A 13131-nucleotide genomic window follows, 5' to 3' on the forward strand; every position below is an offset into this window, starting at 1 on the left:
CCATGTTTAATATGAACATCCAGCACTATAACATTAAACTTGTAATAAACAATAAGTTAAAGCATAATGGGTACTCTTTAATATGAACATTAATAACTGCAAGCTGCAAAGAATGTGTGCATCCCTACATTGCACATCATGGTCTTTGGCAACATACTGCAAACATAGTATGTCTACATGGGAGTTACGGAGAGCCTGTGATATTTAAATGTATTAAATTTTTTAAATATCAAAATGTACGGAGTTCAACAAAGTGTGACTAAGCACATCAAAGAGAAGCTAAATATCTAAAAACTCACCACAACAGCCCTTTACAATTTATGCAGAGAACATCAGATTCAAATGCAGCACACTGCTGAGCTGAGAACATCTGAATAACAAAAAAAAAAAACTAAACAAGAGAGAAAATCAACTGGTCAGGGGACTGGTGCTGCGTGCAACCATATGTTATTCAGAACTCCCCCTGACCGAAAAAAGCTGTTTCCCACAAAGCCTGCCTTTACAGCAATCACATTTAACTGGCCATTTACCATTCATGGATGATGATGATCACTGGAAAATACCAAAGGCACACTGTGCTTTAGCAATTCAGTACTCATCAGCCAATTAAATTAAACGTTACCAGCAAAAGCCTGGCTGCTTTACCAGGCTGCAGAGCATTCTGTGGATGACTTGAGTGGTGAAATGTGCCAATCGTTTAAAAGTAAAATAAGGTAAGGTGCATGTGCATAGATCACAAAGAGTACTGAAGACTTCAGGTATGAGCTTGCCATGATACAATACAATATGTGGGTTGAATGTAGCTGATCTAAACTCTCCCTTTTGATGCACTTGGTGTACCCATACTTTTGGTTGGCAAAATAACCAGTGTCAGTGTTGAGTAATTCTAATGTTGTCCTATCTAAAGTGCAATCTGCACTTATACACTGTATTGTAAGGGGAAAAAATCATCCAGTACTCAATCTTGAATGTCTTGGCATGGGATTTGAGAAAATAAATTAAGACATCAAACTACAGAGATGCACATATCATATGATCAAACAGAATATTTTATCAATTTGGGTAAATCACTGGTTTTAAGTCTGCTATAACACACTGCACAAAAATGGACTAGAAACGAATAGTGTCAGTACCTGCCATTGAAAGCTATGTAAATATTAGAAATTGTACTATACGCCTGGCCAAAGAGGCTGAGCTAAATGCTATGCAGATGGGTAATGGATTAAATGAAATTCTAATATACTAATAAGGGATATTTGGTATTTTGATGGGATTCAGTGCTGTCTGATAAACTGTAACTATGAGCCGGGCTGTACTAGAAAAGAACCAGTTCAGACATCATGTTGTCTGACTACGTTAGAGGGTAAAAGTGTTAATAGCTGTTCGAAACCGCTACACTGAAAGGCAGGATGAAAAGCCAGCCATCATGGAGAGGAGAGGGGGGAGACTCGCACATTTTCAGACAGTCTCTCCTGGAAGGCATTCTCAGTGTCGGTTGTACACACAAACAGTGCTGGAAATAGATGTGTAAAGAATGAAAAAAAGATGACTCAAACCCTGGCTACTTTCCCACCTCTGCACACCTGGCCAATCACTGAGTGAAGCGGGTGTGAATGTCTGCTGTTGTTGTTTCAGAAAATCCAAGATATTGTCGAGTGCAGCCCTCCATATTATGGTGTTGTAAAGGTGTGAGGAGAGGAGGTTCCTGAAGCTACTGAACCATCTAACAAGTACTTCTGATGACGTATACTAGTGCATTAACGGGACAGTTGAGGTGAGATCGAGTGACTGCAAAGGCCATGGCATATGATTTAAATCAATTTCATTCTAAATCCATTCAGTGACCATGCATTCCCTGTACAGAAATATCTGCATTATACAACTGCATGTTTAAACCTTTGAAAAATTATGTGAATCCATATATTGAAAGCTTTCCTCTCTAGAGCTTAAAAATCCAAACTGTCAATATCATGTATAAAAAGAAGAGGCAAGCTTTGCAACGTGTGTGGGGGTGGTTAAGACCACAGCCATGTTTGCCACTGTTTAATATCATGGGAAATCACAGGGGGAAAAGACATATGTTAAATATGAGACCCTGCAATTGAAAACTCAGCAGTGCACAAAGTATACAAAAGCCTATTTACACAGATTACTGCCTTCTTACTGCACTGACTCAGCAAAAAAGTAACATTGACGTCTAGCAAGACACTTCAGTGTGAAATAGTTAAATATACAAAGTCTGCAGAGGGGAAAGTGACACTGTGTGTAGCTATTAGGTGGCTTTGATGCAAACTATTGGTACCATCTCTTCATCTGTGAATATTTGCAACAATATGTCAGCATACATTCTTTGAATTGTCTCTCCATACTTCATTCCCAATTTATTCTTTGCATGCAACATGCCTCTGCTCACTAGTGCCTTGACTATCCTGCTGTGACTTGGATGTGACTATGAGTGAAATCAAAAACTCAGAAGTCTGTGAGCTGTTGAGTGTTACAAATCATACTATGTGTACCCATGTGAACCCCAAACAGAGTTCTAATTTCAGCTGCCAGATGTTGCTGGGACCTCGGACAGATTGCACTCAGCCAAATAAAAATGTGATGACATATAAATTATTTTACAGGATGACACCACATTTTTCAAGAGCGTAGTAACCTTCTTTAATAATTTCCCACAGATTTTCTATGCAAGGGTATGATGCATTTACGGCTCATGCTTAAAAACAAAAACATCCTGTTTCAGGTAAAGGCAGAGTGCACATTTCCTGTCTTTCTTTCCCTTGGGCGTTTCTGTCTTTTCCCTCAGGTTCCGTGTTTTCCCCCTTTACGCTGATCAGAGAGTGGTTGAGCACACCAGTTTTTTCATGGGCTAGTGAAAAGGACTGGAGAAAAGAGGAGACAGTGCCACAGGGCCAGTTTGGCACCCACAGTGGTGTGTGTTGGTTGACCTAGTCGATAGTTATAGTCAATAGTTTTTACTTCCTTCCAGGGGGAGTATGTGTTATTAGTCATTGTAATTCCTTCATTTGATTTAGTTAATTGCTGTTGTTCTAACAGCCCTTTCTGTTTAGGGAAGTATTTTTTTTGTTGTTTCTTGTTAAAACTTTTCTTTACAACTTTATTTTTGTAAATTAAATGCAACTTTTGTTTCTCCACATATTTCTGGGTGTTTTAATTCTTTTTCCCCAATTTCATTTTATGACACCCACCTTATTCCCTAAGCATAATCAGTGAACATAACACCTACCCACTACAATACTAACTGTGCAGCAGGCTGTACGGATATATGGTGGATGCTCATGTGCATGGTGTAGGATATCTGATTAATTCACTGGTAACATTATATTCAAACTGTCTTACAGTATGGTAACTATAAGATATGCATTGCTACAATTATTACTTTCCGGCAGCTGTTTTTGAGAGAACTACATAGAGAAACAAAAGTGCAAGCACAAGTAAATATTTGGAGAAACTCACCCCAGGTCACTAATTAAAAAGTAATAGATGCATCCCAGCTGTAATTATACCAGCACTGACTCACTGGCCTTTGGTGTATGGAAAGTCATAACTAATGTGTCAGACAGACATGGCTCTTGAATTAATTTAAATGATGTGTTGCAGACGTTTGAAGCAGTTGGTTTGGATAAGGCCTCTTACTGTAGGCAAAACAGGACTCTGAGCCTCAGCTGCAGCTACAGTAGCTGAAGGTGAAGCTAAGAAAAAGGAAGTACTCTGAATAATAGTCTGCACTTAACACTGAATCAGGATTTCTACTTTTACGAGGGTTGAAGAGCCCCCTAAAGAAATCAAGTGTTTTAGATACAATGTTAGCCCTGAGCTAACAAAGTGTTGCTGTCTGGAGGACCCTAAATAAATTGTTGATATAACGGAACCTTGGGAAAACAGCTGCTCTTAAACACCAGGGGCTGATGCTGGAGAAAAGCCTCATGAAAACCTGTACTTCAAAAACACTTCAAGGAGAGAAAATGAATGCAAAAAATCTTAATGCCAGTGGAGTGCTTTAAACCTCATAAGGCACCACCCAATCTGCAAAATAAAGCCTGGTTGAAAACAATATATATATATATATATATATATATATATATATAAAAAATACTTAACATTATAATACACAGTAAATATCATTTGTGATGCCAGAGAAAAACAAATACAAACAACATTAATGTGATGCTACAGAGTGCTTTTAAATCTCTCTGGCCCATCTGTAAACTAATGTGATGAAAAAACTGCTCTGTGTTTTACGTCTTCAGCAAAATATGTTAATAGGACAGGGAGCGACAATATATAAAATATAACCTAAGACCTGGTAAACCAACAGTGCACAATTAAAGCAAAAATACCACAGTAATGGGATTTTGTCATTATAACAAAAACTCCTCTACAATTTTACCTACAGCTGCGTTCACAAACAGTGGGAGTGAGAGTGGCTTGCATTATGCCTCATCACAGTGGTAACAAGTAAGTTATGTGAACTAGTAAATGAGGTAGTTGGGTGTGAGGTTTCTCTGGGGCTGAGCTATTTATTTCGCCTGTATATCTAATGACTCTGTAGCCCTTTGAAGAAGATGGAAGTTTGACGGAGTGGCAGTGTTTGTGAGCACACAAGCAGCACACTTTCCCCTCAGGAGGTGCCTGCAGACTGCCTGTCTGGCTTCCTAGCTGGCTGCTTCACTGGCTGCTGAGCTGGATTTTCACGCAGGCAGAGAAAAGAGTATTGACTGAACTCATGTTGGATCACAGGGCAAAGCAGCTGGTAAACAACACATGCTCATACATGCATGCACACCCACACACATACACACAGACTTTTCCAACTCAGTGGACAATCTGCATGGCCACAGAGGGACAAATGAAATGATTTGGGGATAAAAGATGAAAATATGTTTTATGGGTCAGCTGTCTTTCAAAGACTTTTCCAAATAAAGGGCAGGTTGAAATGGCATCGAGGCAGGTTTTAGATAGGCACGACAATGTTTTCACTGCAAACACACAACCTTCAATAAAGGGCAAGCAGATAGCATTACTCCCAGCTCAGGATGTGTACGCTGAACGACTGCAGCCGCTCTCTATCCCTGTGAAAGCCACAAGCACCGGTGGCCATTGTTTGGCTGTGTTGTAGAAAAGCACCCATATCTCTATTCCTTAATAAATGCGGCTTGACCCTTCAGGCCATGCCTGAGTATTAAGGCTGCGGAATCACATTGACAGTGTGGTGACTGTATAGGAAAGTAGGCACTAATCAGTAATAAAATTCACAGAAATTTGAAGGTGGTTTGCATTCCAATATACTTGACAAAAGATTGACAGGCCATTGAGGAATTAGATTCCATCTGGCCGTGTCCTTCACTGTGTCCTTTGTAAGCAAGCAGATTCAAACTCACTTAATTGCAGCCATGATTCAATCATATCTGAGAGTCTACAAGCATCACACACTTTCAGTCATAAGAATGAGAAACACATACATATTCATGTGTAAGATGAACCTAGCCATATCAGCATAACAAGGAAAAAGGTATACAGCAGTGACAGTAAATGCAAATGAATACATTATGGATGAGCACATTGAATTTTTGTATTTTGTGTGTGTCAGTCATAGGGGTCTCTGACTGAAAATAATGAAAATTTATGATGGTAGTCAAGCCATTGGGCTTTCCATTCAGATGGTGGTGATGGTGACAATGATAAAAAGTAACTTTCTCATTTAAATTCCTTAGTGAATTGCACCACTGTAATCTACTGTAGCACCATTATTTCACACACAAAATAGCGCATTACATTCATATTTTATGCTATTATTGCATACAATGTAAAATATGTTGGGAATACACTGTTTTAATATTGATAGCACCATCATACCAAGGATTTCTAGGGAGACCCCTGTAGAGGCTTGAGTAAGTAATACCATACTACTCAGATTGTTGTTTAAATATTTATGCATGTGCTGTGTACGCTCTTGTAACACCGGGGTATTAAAGAATGAATGATAGTCATAAGAAACTGAGCTGAACATGTTATAGTCCAAGTATTACCACACCACAGCTTTGGCTACACTCCCTAGTCCGTACGTTTTTGACACATCTAGCCATGAAATAAACTGTGCTGATGATATAACATCCCCTATCGTCCTTATTGGAAAATATCCTCCACTGTCCTTATTACTCTTCAGTATTATGTAATGGGAAATAGCTTTGCCTCATGTGTAACAAAATGTGATTAACATCCAAATCAGCATGAAATTCTGTTGAAGATTACAAAGGCAAAAGGTGGAGGCAGAAGAACGAGATCTAATTCAACCGAGCCACTCACTGGAGACAGAAAGAGAGATAGAAGGAGACAGGCAAGGGAGAAAAACAGAGCAGAAGACGGAGAGCACAAATGGGCAGATGGAGAGGGAAGAGGTCCTGGACTGACCAGGTCTGGGGCAGGTGGGGAGATGAGGAGGGGGTAAAGGGGGATGGAAAAGGACATCATGAAAGAGAGGGGGATTGAGGCTATCGGATGGGGTCAGCCTGTTTGTGGGGGAGAAGGTAAGAGAATAAGACAGAAAGTAAAGACACAGCCGAAGGATATTGGGAATAGAGGGAAGAAAGGAGCAGAAAAGCCAAAGGAGCACATAGAAGGAAAGGGAGAAGAAAGGAAAGGTAGGAAAGGGGGTGAGATGATGAAACGAAGAGGAAGAGAAAAGACTGCTTAAGAAAAACAATAAGATGTGATGAAGGTTACAGAGAGAGAAAGAACTAGAGATAGATGAACGATGGAGTTCACATGAAAGAGCAGTGGGGGAAAAAAAAGTAGAGGTGAGCGAGATGGTCACAGAAGGATAGTTCATATTTAGACAGCTCCCCGCTGCACTCAGCTCTGCTACAACACAGATAACTCGGCACATCCATTAGTTCAACTAATTCCCATCGCCATCTGCCATGCAATTTCAGATGCACCTCTGGAGTTGCAGAAAAGGTTCAGGACTTTGGGGGGAGGGATGTTGATTTGGAAAATATGAGATTAATTTGCTTAATTGAGGTACCTAATGTTTTCATAACTCAAAAGTGGAAGTCCTACCGGAAATCAGATGAGGTAAGCTAAGTATGATCATCCGTCCCTCTCTTAAGAATAAATTGTGTCTTCTTCTCCTGGCTGATGGATTTTTCTTCCAAATGAGGACCCAGTTTATGAAGAGCTGCCCTAATCGTAGTCACCACTTTAAATTTTACATTTCTGTCATTTTTCTATTCAAACAGTCAAAGACAAAGAGCAGAAAACGATGCTTTTCTTACCTTCATAAGCTACCTTAAATCCATGAGCGCTTACTGCAAAGTCACTGGTAAGCCTCAGTGAAAAAATGGAGCCAGTACTGGTAACAGGCGGAGGGATGGTAAATCCTGTTAACCTGCAGGTAAGAGAAAGACACATCAGTGCTGAACTTAAGATTTATGTCATATCAATCACATTTATATGCTAGTAACACTAAAATTACCATGTGCAGTTGTAGTTTGAGCTTAATTAAATGCAAGACAAATGTATTAATTAAATCTATGATGGCAGTCCAACAAAACCTGTCGGAAATTAAAAGAAGTATTACGGTGGTAAATCATTTGCATTTTACAGCTTTCACATGCTAAAACCACATGAGTTCAAGAATAATCAACCTGAGTGACATCTACCAATATTAAGGCTTTTTCCCCAACTTGTATTGATTCCCAAACAGGCAACACTATTAAAAAGTTGTGAAGCAGAAACCAAAACACTACCTGGGTTTGTTAACCTCTGTCATTTTTCTATTTAAATTAGATAGGCCGCCAGGTGAAGTGGCTGACCGTAAATTTATAAATTCCTGTTGAGAGATGTGGGCACTAAAATGCAATGATCCATAAAAACTGCACACCAAAGTAACTATCACTAAAAATAATGACCGTTCAAAGACCTCACACCACTGGTGAGTTTGTGTGCTGTTGCATTCTGTGTCTAATAAAACAGAACTGCTCTGAGAATTGTGATGCAATTTGTCTACCAATAATATACTGGGTACTATACAATCAAAACCCAAGCGAGAACCTTCCCCATTGTTGGATGGTGTTTGAGGGCTGGCAGCTGCATTGTAACAGACTGCTTCATTACTGCATTTCAAATTAGGTGCAGATCCAAACAAATCCATTTACTTTCACGACGTCGTAAACAAGATGTGTTGCTGACCATTCCTCAGCGGTGGTTGCTGATGTTCTATCGACCTTCCACTGCTGTAAGGCAGACTTTGTAGCATGGACAGAACTTGTGCATGAAACAAAATGTCTCCTTCTCTATTGCCATCCCGTTTTCTTTTGTTATTTTCCATTGCTAGTTTTGGGGCTGTTTGTGTGACTGAACCTCGACTTGACAATAAGCCAGGTGAATAATGTCTGTAGTGGGCCAAGTGTGGAAAAACTGAACTCCCTCCTGTGACAGCAAAGAAGAGGGTGCTGTATTTACAGCTTCAATAGAGTTTCCAATTACAGCACTGTGAACTGTGCTGGTCCTTGCAGTAAATAATTACCCTTTGTCGCAGGTACTGCACAGCATGCCAAGATACTGCTAAAAGTCAATTGCCACATGATGCAATTTTGAATACATTTATGGAGGAAACAGAACTGAAAATGTGACCTTGTTAGAAGCTTAATCACTCACAGGAGGACTGCACTGAATATGCATGCTATCATGGTTAAATTAAAAGTGGAGGCAAGGCTGTGCATTGCAAGAAAAGTCTGCTGAAATGCTACAACAAGCACAGGACAAAAAAGTAGCACATTAAAACTGTTTTTGTCACATTTTATGGTTTTACTAATAAAGTTTCAATGACATCTGGTTAGGCAATATTCAAACTGGTCACAATCTAAATATCAAAGGCAATGTTATTCATTTAGCGGGCCCCAAACAAGGGTTGGGTCATTTCTAGAACAGCAAAGATTAATTGATCAATCAATTAGTTGTCAACTATTAATGGCCAACCAATTTGATAATCTAAATATAAATTTGAGTACTTTTTTTAAGGCAAAAAACTCTATATTCTCTGATTCCAGCTTCTTAAATGTGAATTTTCTCTGGTTTCTTTACTCCTCTATGGCAATAAATTAAATATCTTTGGTTTCTGGACAAAACGAGACATCTGAGGGCGTCATCTTGGGCTTTAGGAAACACTGATCGACATTTTTCACTATTTTATAGACCAAACAACTAGCAATTAATTGAGAAAATAACTGACTGATTAATCAACAATGAAAATAATTATTAGTTGTAGCCCTAGCGATATGACAGGAATTGTATCCTATGCAACAGTCGAAATGTGTCCATCAGTAGAGATTTGGCAATACTGTTTCAACTGCGCATGATGTCGCTATTATTAGAGATGTACCGACACCCCTTTTTCCTTCCCGATACCGATTCCGATCCCTGAACCTTAGGTATCTGCCGATACCCAGTACCGATCCGATATCAGCGCGTAAAATAAAAATGGATGGGATATGAATTGTTGTATGTCTCAACTCCTAAAACTCAACATAAAATATTAAGAAATAAATACATAATAGTAGAATGAATGCCATAAAACTTTTTTTTTATTATTATTATCCAGTGTTGACACAGATCAAGACACAGGTTAAAGTGCAGCCACACAATTTGGTAAAAAAAGACATTTTAAAGGCTACAGTAGAATTTAATTTAAACTACGCTCCGTTTCCGTTTCGTTTGCCTGTAGCATGCATATGCATAATGACGTGAGGCATTACGTGGTATCAGACTGGTCATAGGCTGTACTTGCCGATATCCGATACCGCATTTTAGGCAGTATCGGAGGCATTTCCGATACTGGTATCGGTACAACTCTAACTATTATGCAAATACAGCTGCCTCACAAGGTAACAGGATGCTGGCAGATATGAAAGTGAAGTTGTAAATACAGAAACCTGTAATGTTTGAAATCAATGTTGTCAGGACCTAAAAGCTTCCATTTGAAATTTAGTTTTACTGTTTTGAGTCTTTTGTTTTTAACTCATGTGTTTTCTCGTGTGAGGCAGTTGTTTTGTTTGTATGGTAGTTCACCATATATAAGAAAATAATTAAATGTGATGTAATTAAGGTAATTTAATTTAATTTAATTTTGTAATTTAATTTACGGAACAATCACTGTATCATGATACATATATATCATTACAGTGATACAAAATTACATGTAACTTAATAGAAGAATTTGTCAAACCCTGTTAAGTGTACACATAGTGCAAAGTGCAAAAACAGAGGAAACCCTACTTCCTTTCCATTTCTGCCCCCCTTGCTCTTCCTCAAACTCAGCCTTCATTTTGATCCTACAAATATTTAATGTTTCCTGACTGAATTTTGCAAAGTTGTGACGACATTGCATTGACAAATTTGTCCACAGACAGACATATAAACAATTGCCAAAATATTTAAAACTGCTTCTGTGGTACTTCCCGGTAGAAGACGTGTCTTCAGGACTACATTTTGCCATCATCACAGACACACACAAACTCAAAGTGAAAACAATACCAGCTGTCACAACCTTGTCACGGCTGCTAAGAAAGGCACTGCCAAAACTGTTGTTTCTAAAATGTGATTGGGAACAAATATCTAAAGATATGAACAATGAAAATATTGAGGAATTCTCTCTCACTCTGTGCCTTTTATATCTCTTCATTGTTAGAAATGTGTTCTGGAAACACAGCTCCAGTTGGAGATCACATGAAAATGTCACACACGGACACATGAGTTTGATGTGACTTTGCTTCTGTTTACAAAAGTCCTCTTGAAAAGACAAGCATGTAACCCTGGCCTGTATCTCTGTTCCCAATGGGAACGTAATTAACAAGCCTTCAATCTTTCTCTCTCTCAGCGCCATTCCAACAGGAGTGCAGGGGTCGGAGGGGTCTGCAGTGCCATTGCCATGTGGGAGTTATATATTTTCAATGAAACACAGTTTGATGTCAAGCTGGGTAGTCTTTAAAATTAGCCCTCCTTACCTCCAAGTTTTGGAGGGGGATCCATGGGGGAACTAATTATTGGCTGAGCAGAACAGAAAACCACAGAGCAATCAGTGGCTCCAGAGTGCAAAGTGTTTGCACAAAGGTCGATGCCACCCACCAATACGAGTGCAATGCCGTTACACAATGACACTAAAAGCCTTGACCTGCAAAGGCTGCAAAAGAAGTGGAACAAATAAACACTGAATTGGTTGAGCCAAATCTTTACTCTGTGTTGCAGCACTGACTTTGAAGACAGACTACACAAAAGATGAGAAAAAGATGTCCTGCAACATGTGATAGAGAGACAAAAGGGTGAGAAACAAATGCAGTGTTAAGGCAGCATATACAGGGTAATGTGAAGAATTAGTCCTGATGACCTAAAGCCTAGGTATCTTCTTTAGTCCCCTACAACCACCAGGATATCTGAAATAAAGACATTTTCTCATGACCACAAGCAAAGTGGATAAAATGCCTTAGAAAAAGCTTAGGCATGCCAAACTGAACCTCTGAACCACGTTCCAAGTCTCAACAGGCTAAATCCTTTCTTAGATTGCTCTGTTGTCATCATGGCACAAAATAGCAGGGGAATGAGGATGTCATGGAGTGAGTGTACATGAGGGGAAGACATCTTTTCTAAGGCTGTCAGTGAGACGGATTAGGAGGTGACAGTCTAGGCAGAGTTGGTAAAAATTCTGCACTCCTAGACTCATCTCTGATTCAGACAGGCCAATTCGTATAGGTTACGCTAATGCAGGAATAATTTAAACCTGAAAAGAAAACCTATACAAGTACCACTTAAAACCACTGACATGAAAACCTGCAACTGCCTACAAAACAATCATTCTGAATTAATCTAAAAAGAGTACTTATATTTTGACAGCACATTCTCAAGAGGTCTTCAGAATATCTTATGGGTTTTGTGTTTAAAGCCAAAGAAGCACAGAAGACAAAGAGATCTCCATCATCTGGCATTCAGTACCACCTGTTGCTTTGGCAACGGAAGCATCAGGTGAATGGTTGGAAAATGTCATTAACAAATAAACACCACGGGGCTTGCTGTCTCCTCAGACACAAGGAGCTTATGAGTCAGATAGCAGACACAAGTCTGCAACTAAATCACACTTCCATTTGAAATTCTACAAAGGCGACATCCTAAATACCGGATTATGCCCTAATCTGACTTTGGGAGGTAGGCCAGACTCACTAGGGAACTTTCATTTTCATTTTCATTTGAGAGAGTAAAAGTACAACAGTTTAAGGCATTATAGTCAAGATGAACGCGCAACCAGAAGAAAGGTTAATACAAGGATAGACATTAATGTTTGACATAAATGTATTAAATTTGTCCTAGCAACTATGTACTTTGCTTTTAAAACATCAGACAAACACTTGGCTTTAACCTACAGTTATTCAAGCTCACTGCAGAAGCCCTTGCTGGCTCACTGGAAAATTGTGTCAATTGACAAGAAACGATATTTTTATCCACACCATTCATAGACCTCCTATACACAACTTTTTTTTCGAAAAAGATGGTAAAGAATTTGCACATAAGAAAAAGAGGGTTAAAGGGACTCCTATTTTAAATCCCATGAAGTTACATGAGAGCAAAAAAGGATCACAAACAAATAGGATCTGCATATTTTATTATATGTTACATCTACTGTACGTTAGGGTGAAAAGGAGAGTACAGAGTGTTTGGATTAAAATACACAATGATTTTGTGACAAAGAAATTCCAACTGCAGCGAAAACAAGGTCATCCACTTTACAGTAGATAAAGCAGTCCCATTCATAGCCAATCAGCAACATTATTGCTTTTGGCCTGCGATGGTGGTGGAAGATGGAACATTAGAGGTCATACAAAGTCAGGACCAAATTATTTGCATGAAAATGCTTTGATGAATTTGATCAAAGTCTGTTCAAAAACAAAAACAACATTTGTGAAGTCTTCACAACGGCACAGCAAACAGTAATTATGACTTCCTTCAGGCAAGGGTGAGACGGGAACATTTATGAGATGATTGCAGGGTTGGGGGAAAAAACTGTTTTACTTAAGTATGCCAATTTTTTTAAACTGAAATTTTTAAACAGATTTCTGATGC

At 39.0% G+C, this 13131-nt stretch overlaps 1 protein-coding gene across 5 annotated transcripts in view; it reads right to left on the reverse strand.

Annotated features, from left to right (window-relative positions):
• LOC117265836 (CUB and sushi domain-containing protein 3-like) overlaps positions 1 to 13131 on the reverse strand; it is a 268435-nt gene that overhangs the window by 216412 nt on the left and 38892 nt on the right. For all 5 annotated transcript variants that reach the window (XM_078171922.1, XM_033640574.2, XM_033640575.2 and 2 more), the window contains exon 3: positions 7299 to 7411. In XM_078171922.1, the coding sequence (XP_078028048.1) occupies positions 7299 to 7411 (113 nt within the window). The remainder of the gene's footprint in view (positions 1 to 7298; positions 7412 to 13131) is intronic.

This window comes from Epinephelus lanceolatus, chromosome 10 (assembly GCF_041903045.1).
Source record: "Epinephelus lanceolatus isolate andai-2023 chromosome 10, ASM4190304v1, whole genome shotgun sequence".
NCBI classification, from domain to species: Eukaryota; Metazoa; Chordata; class Actinopteri; order Perciformes; family Serranidae; genus Epinephelus; species Epinephelus lanceolatus.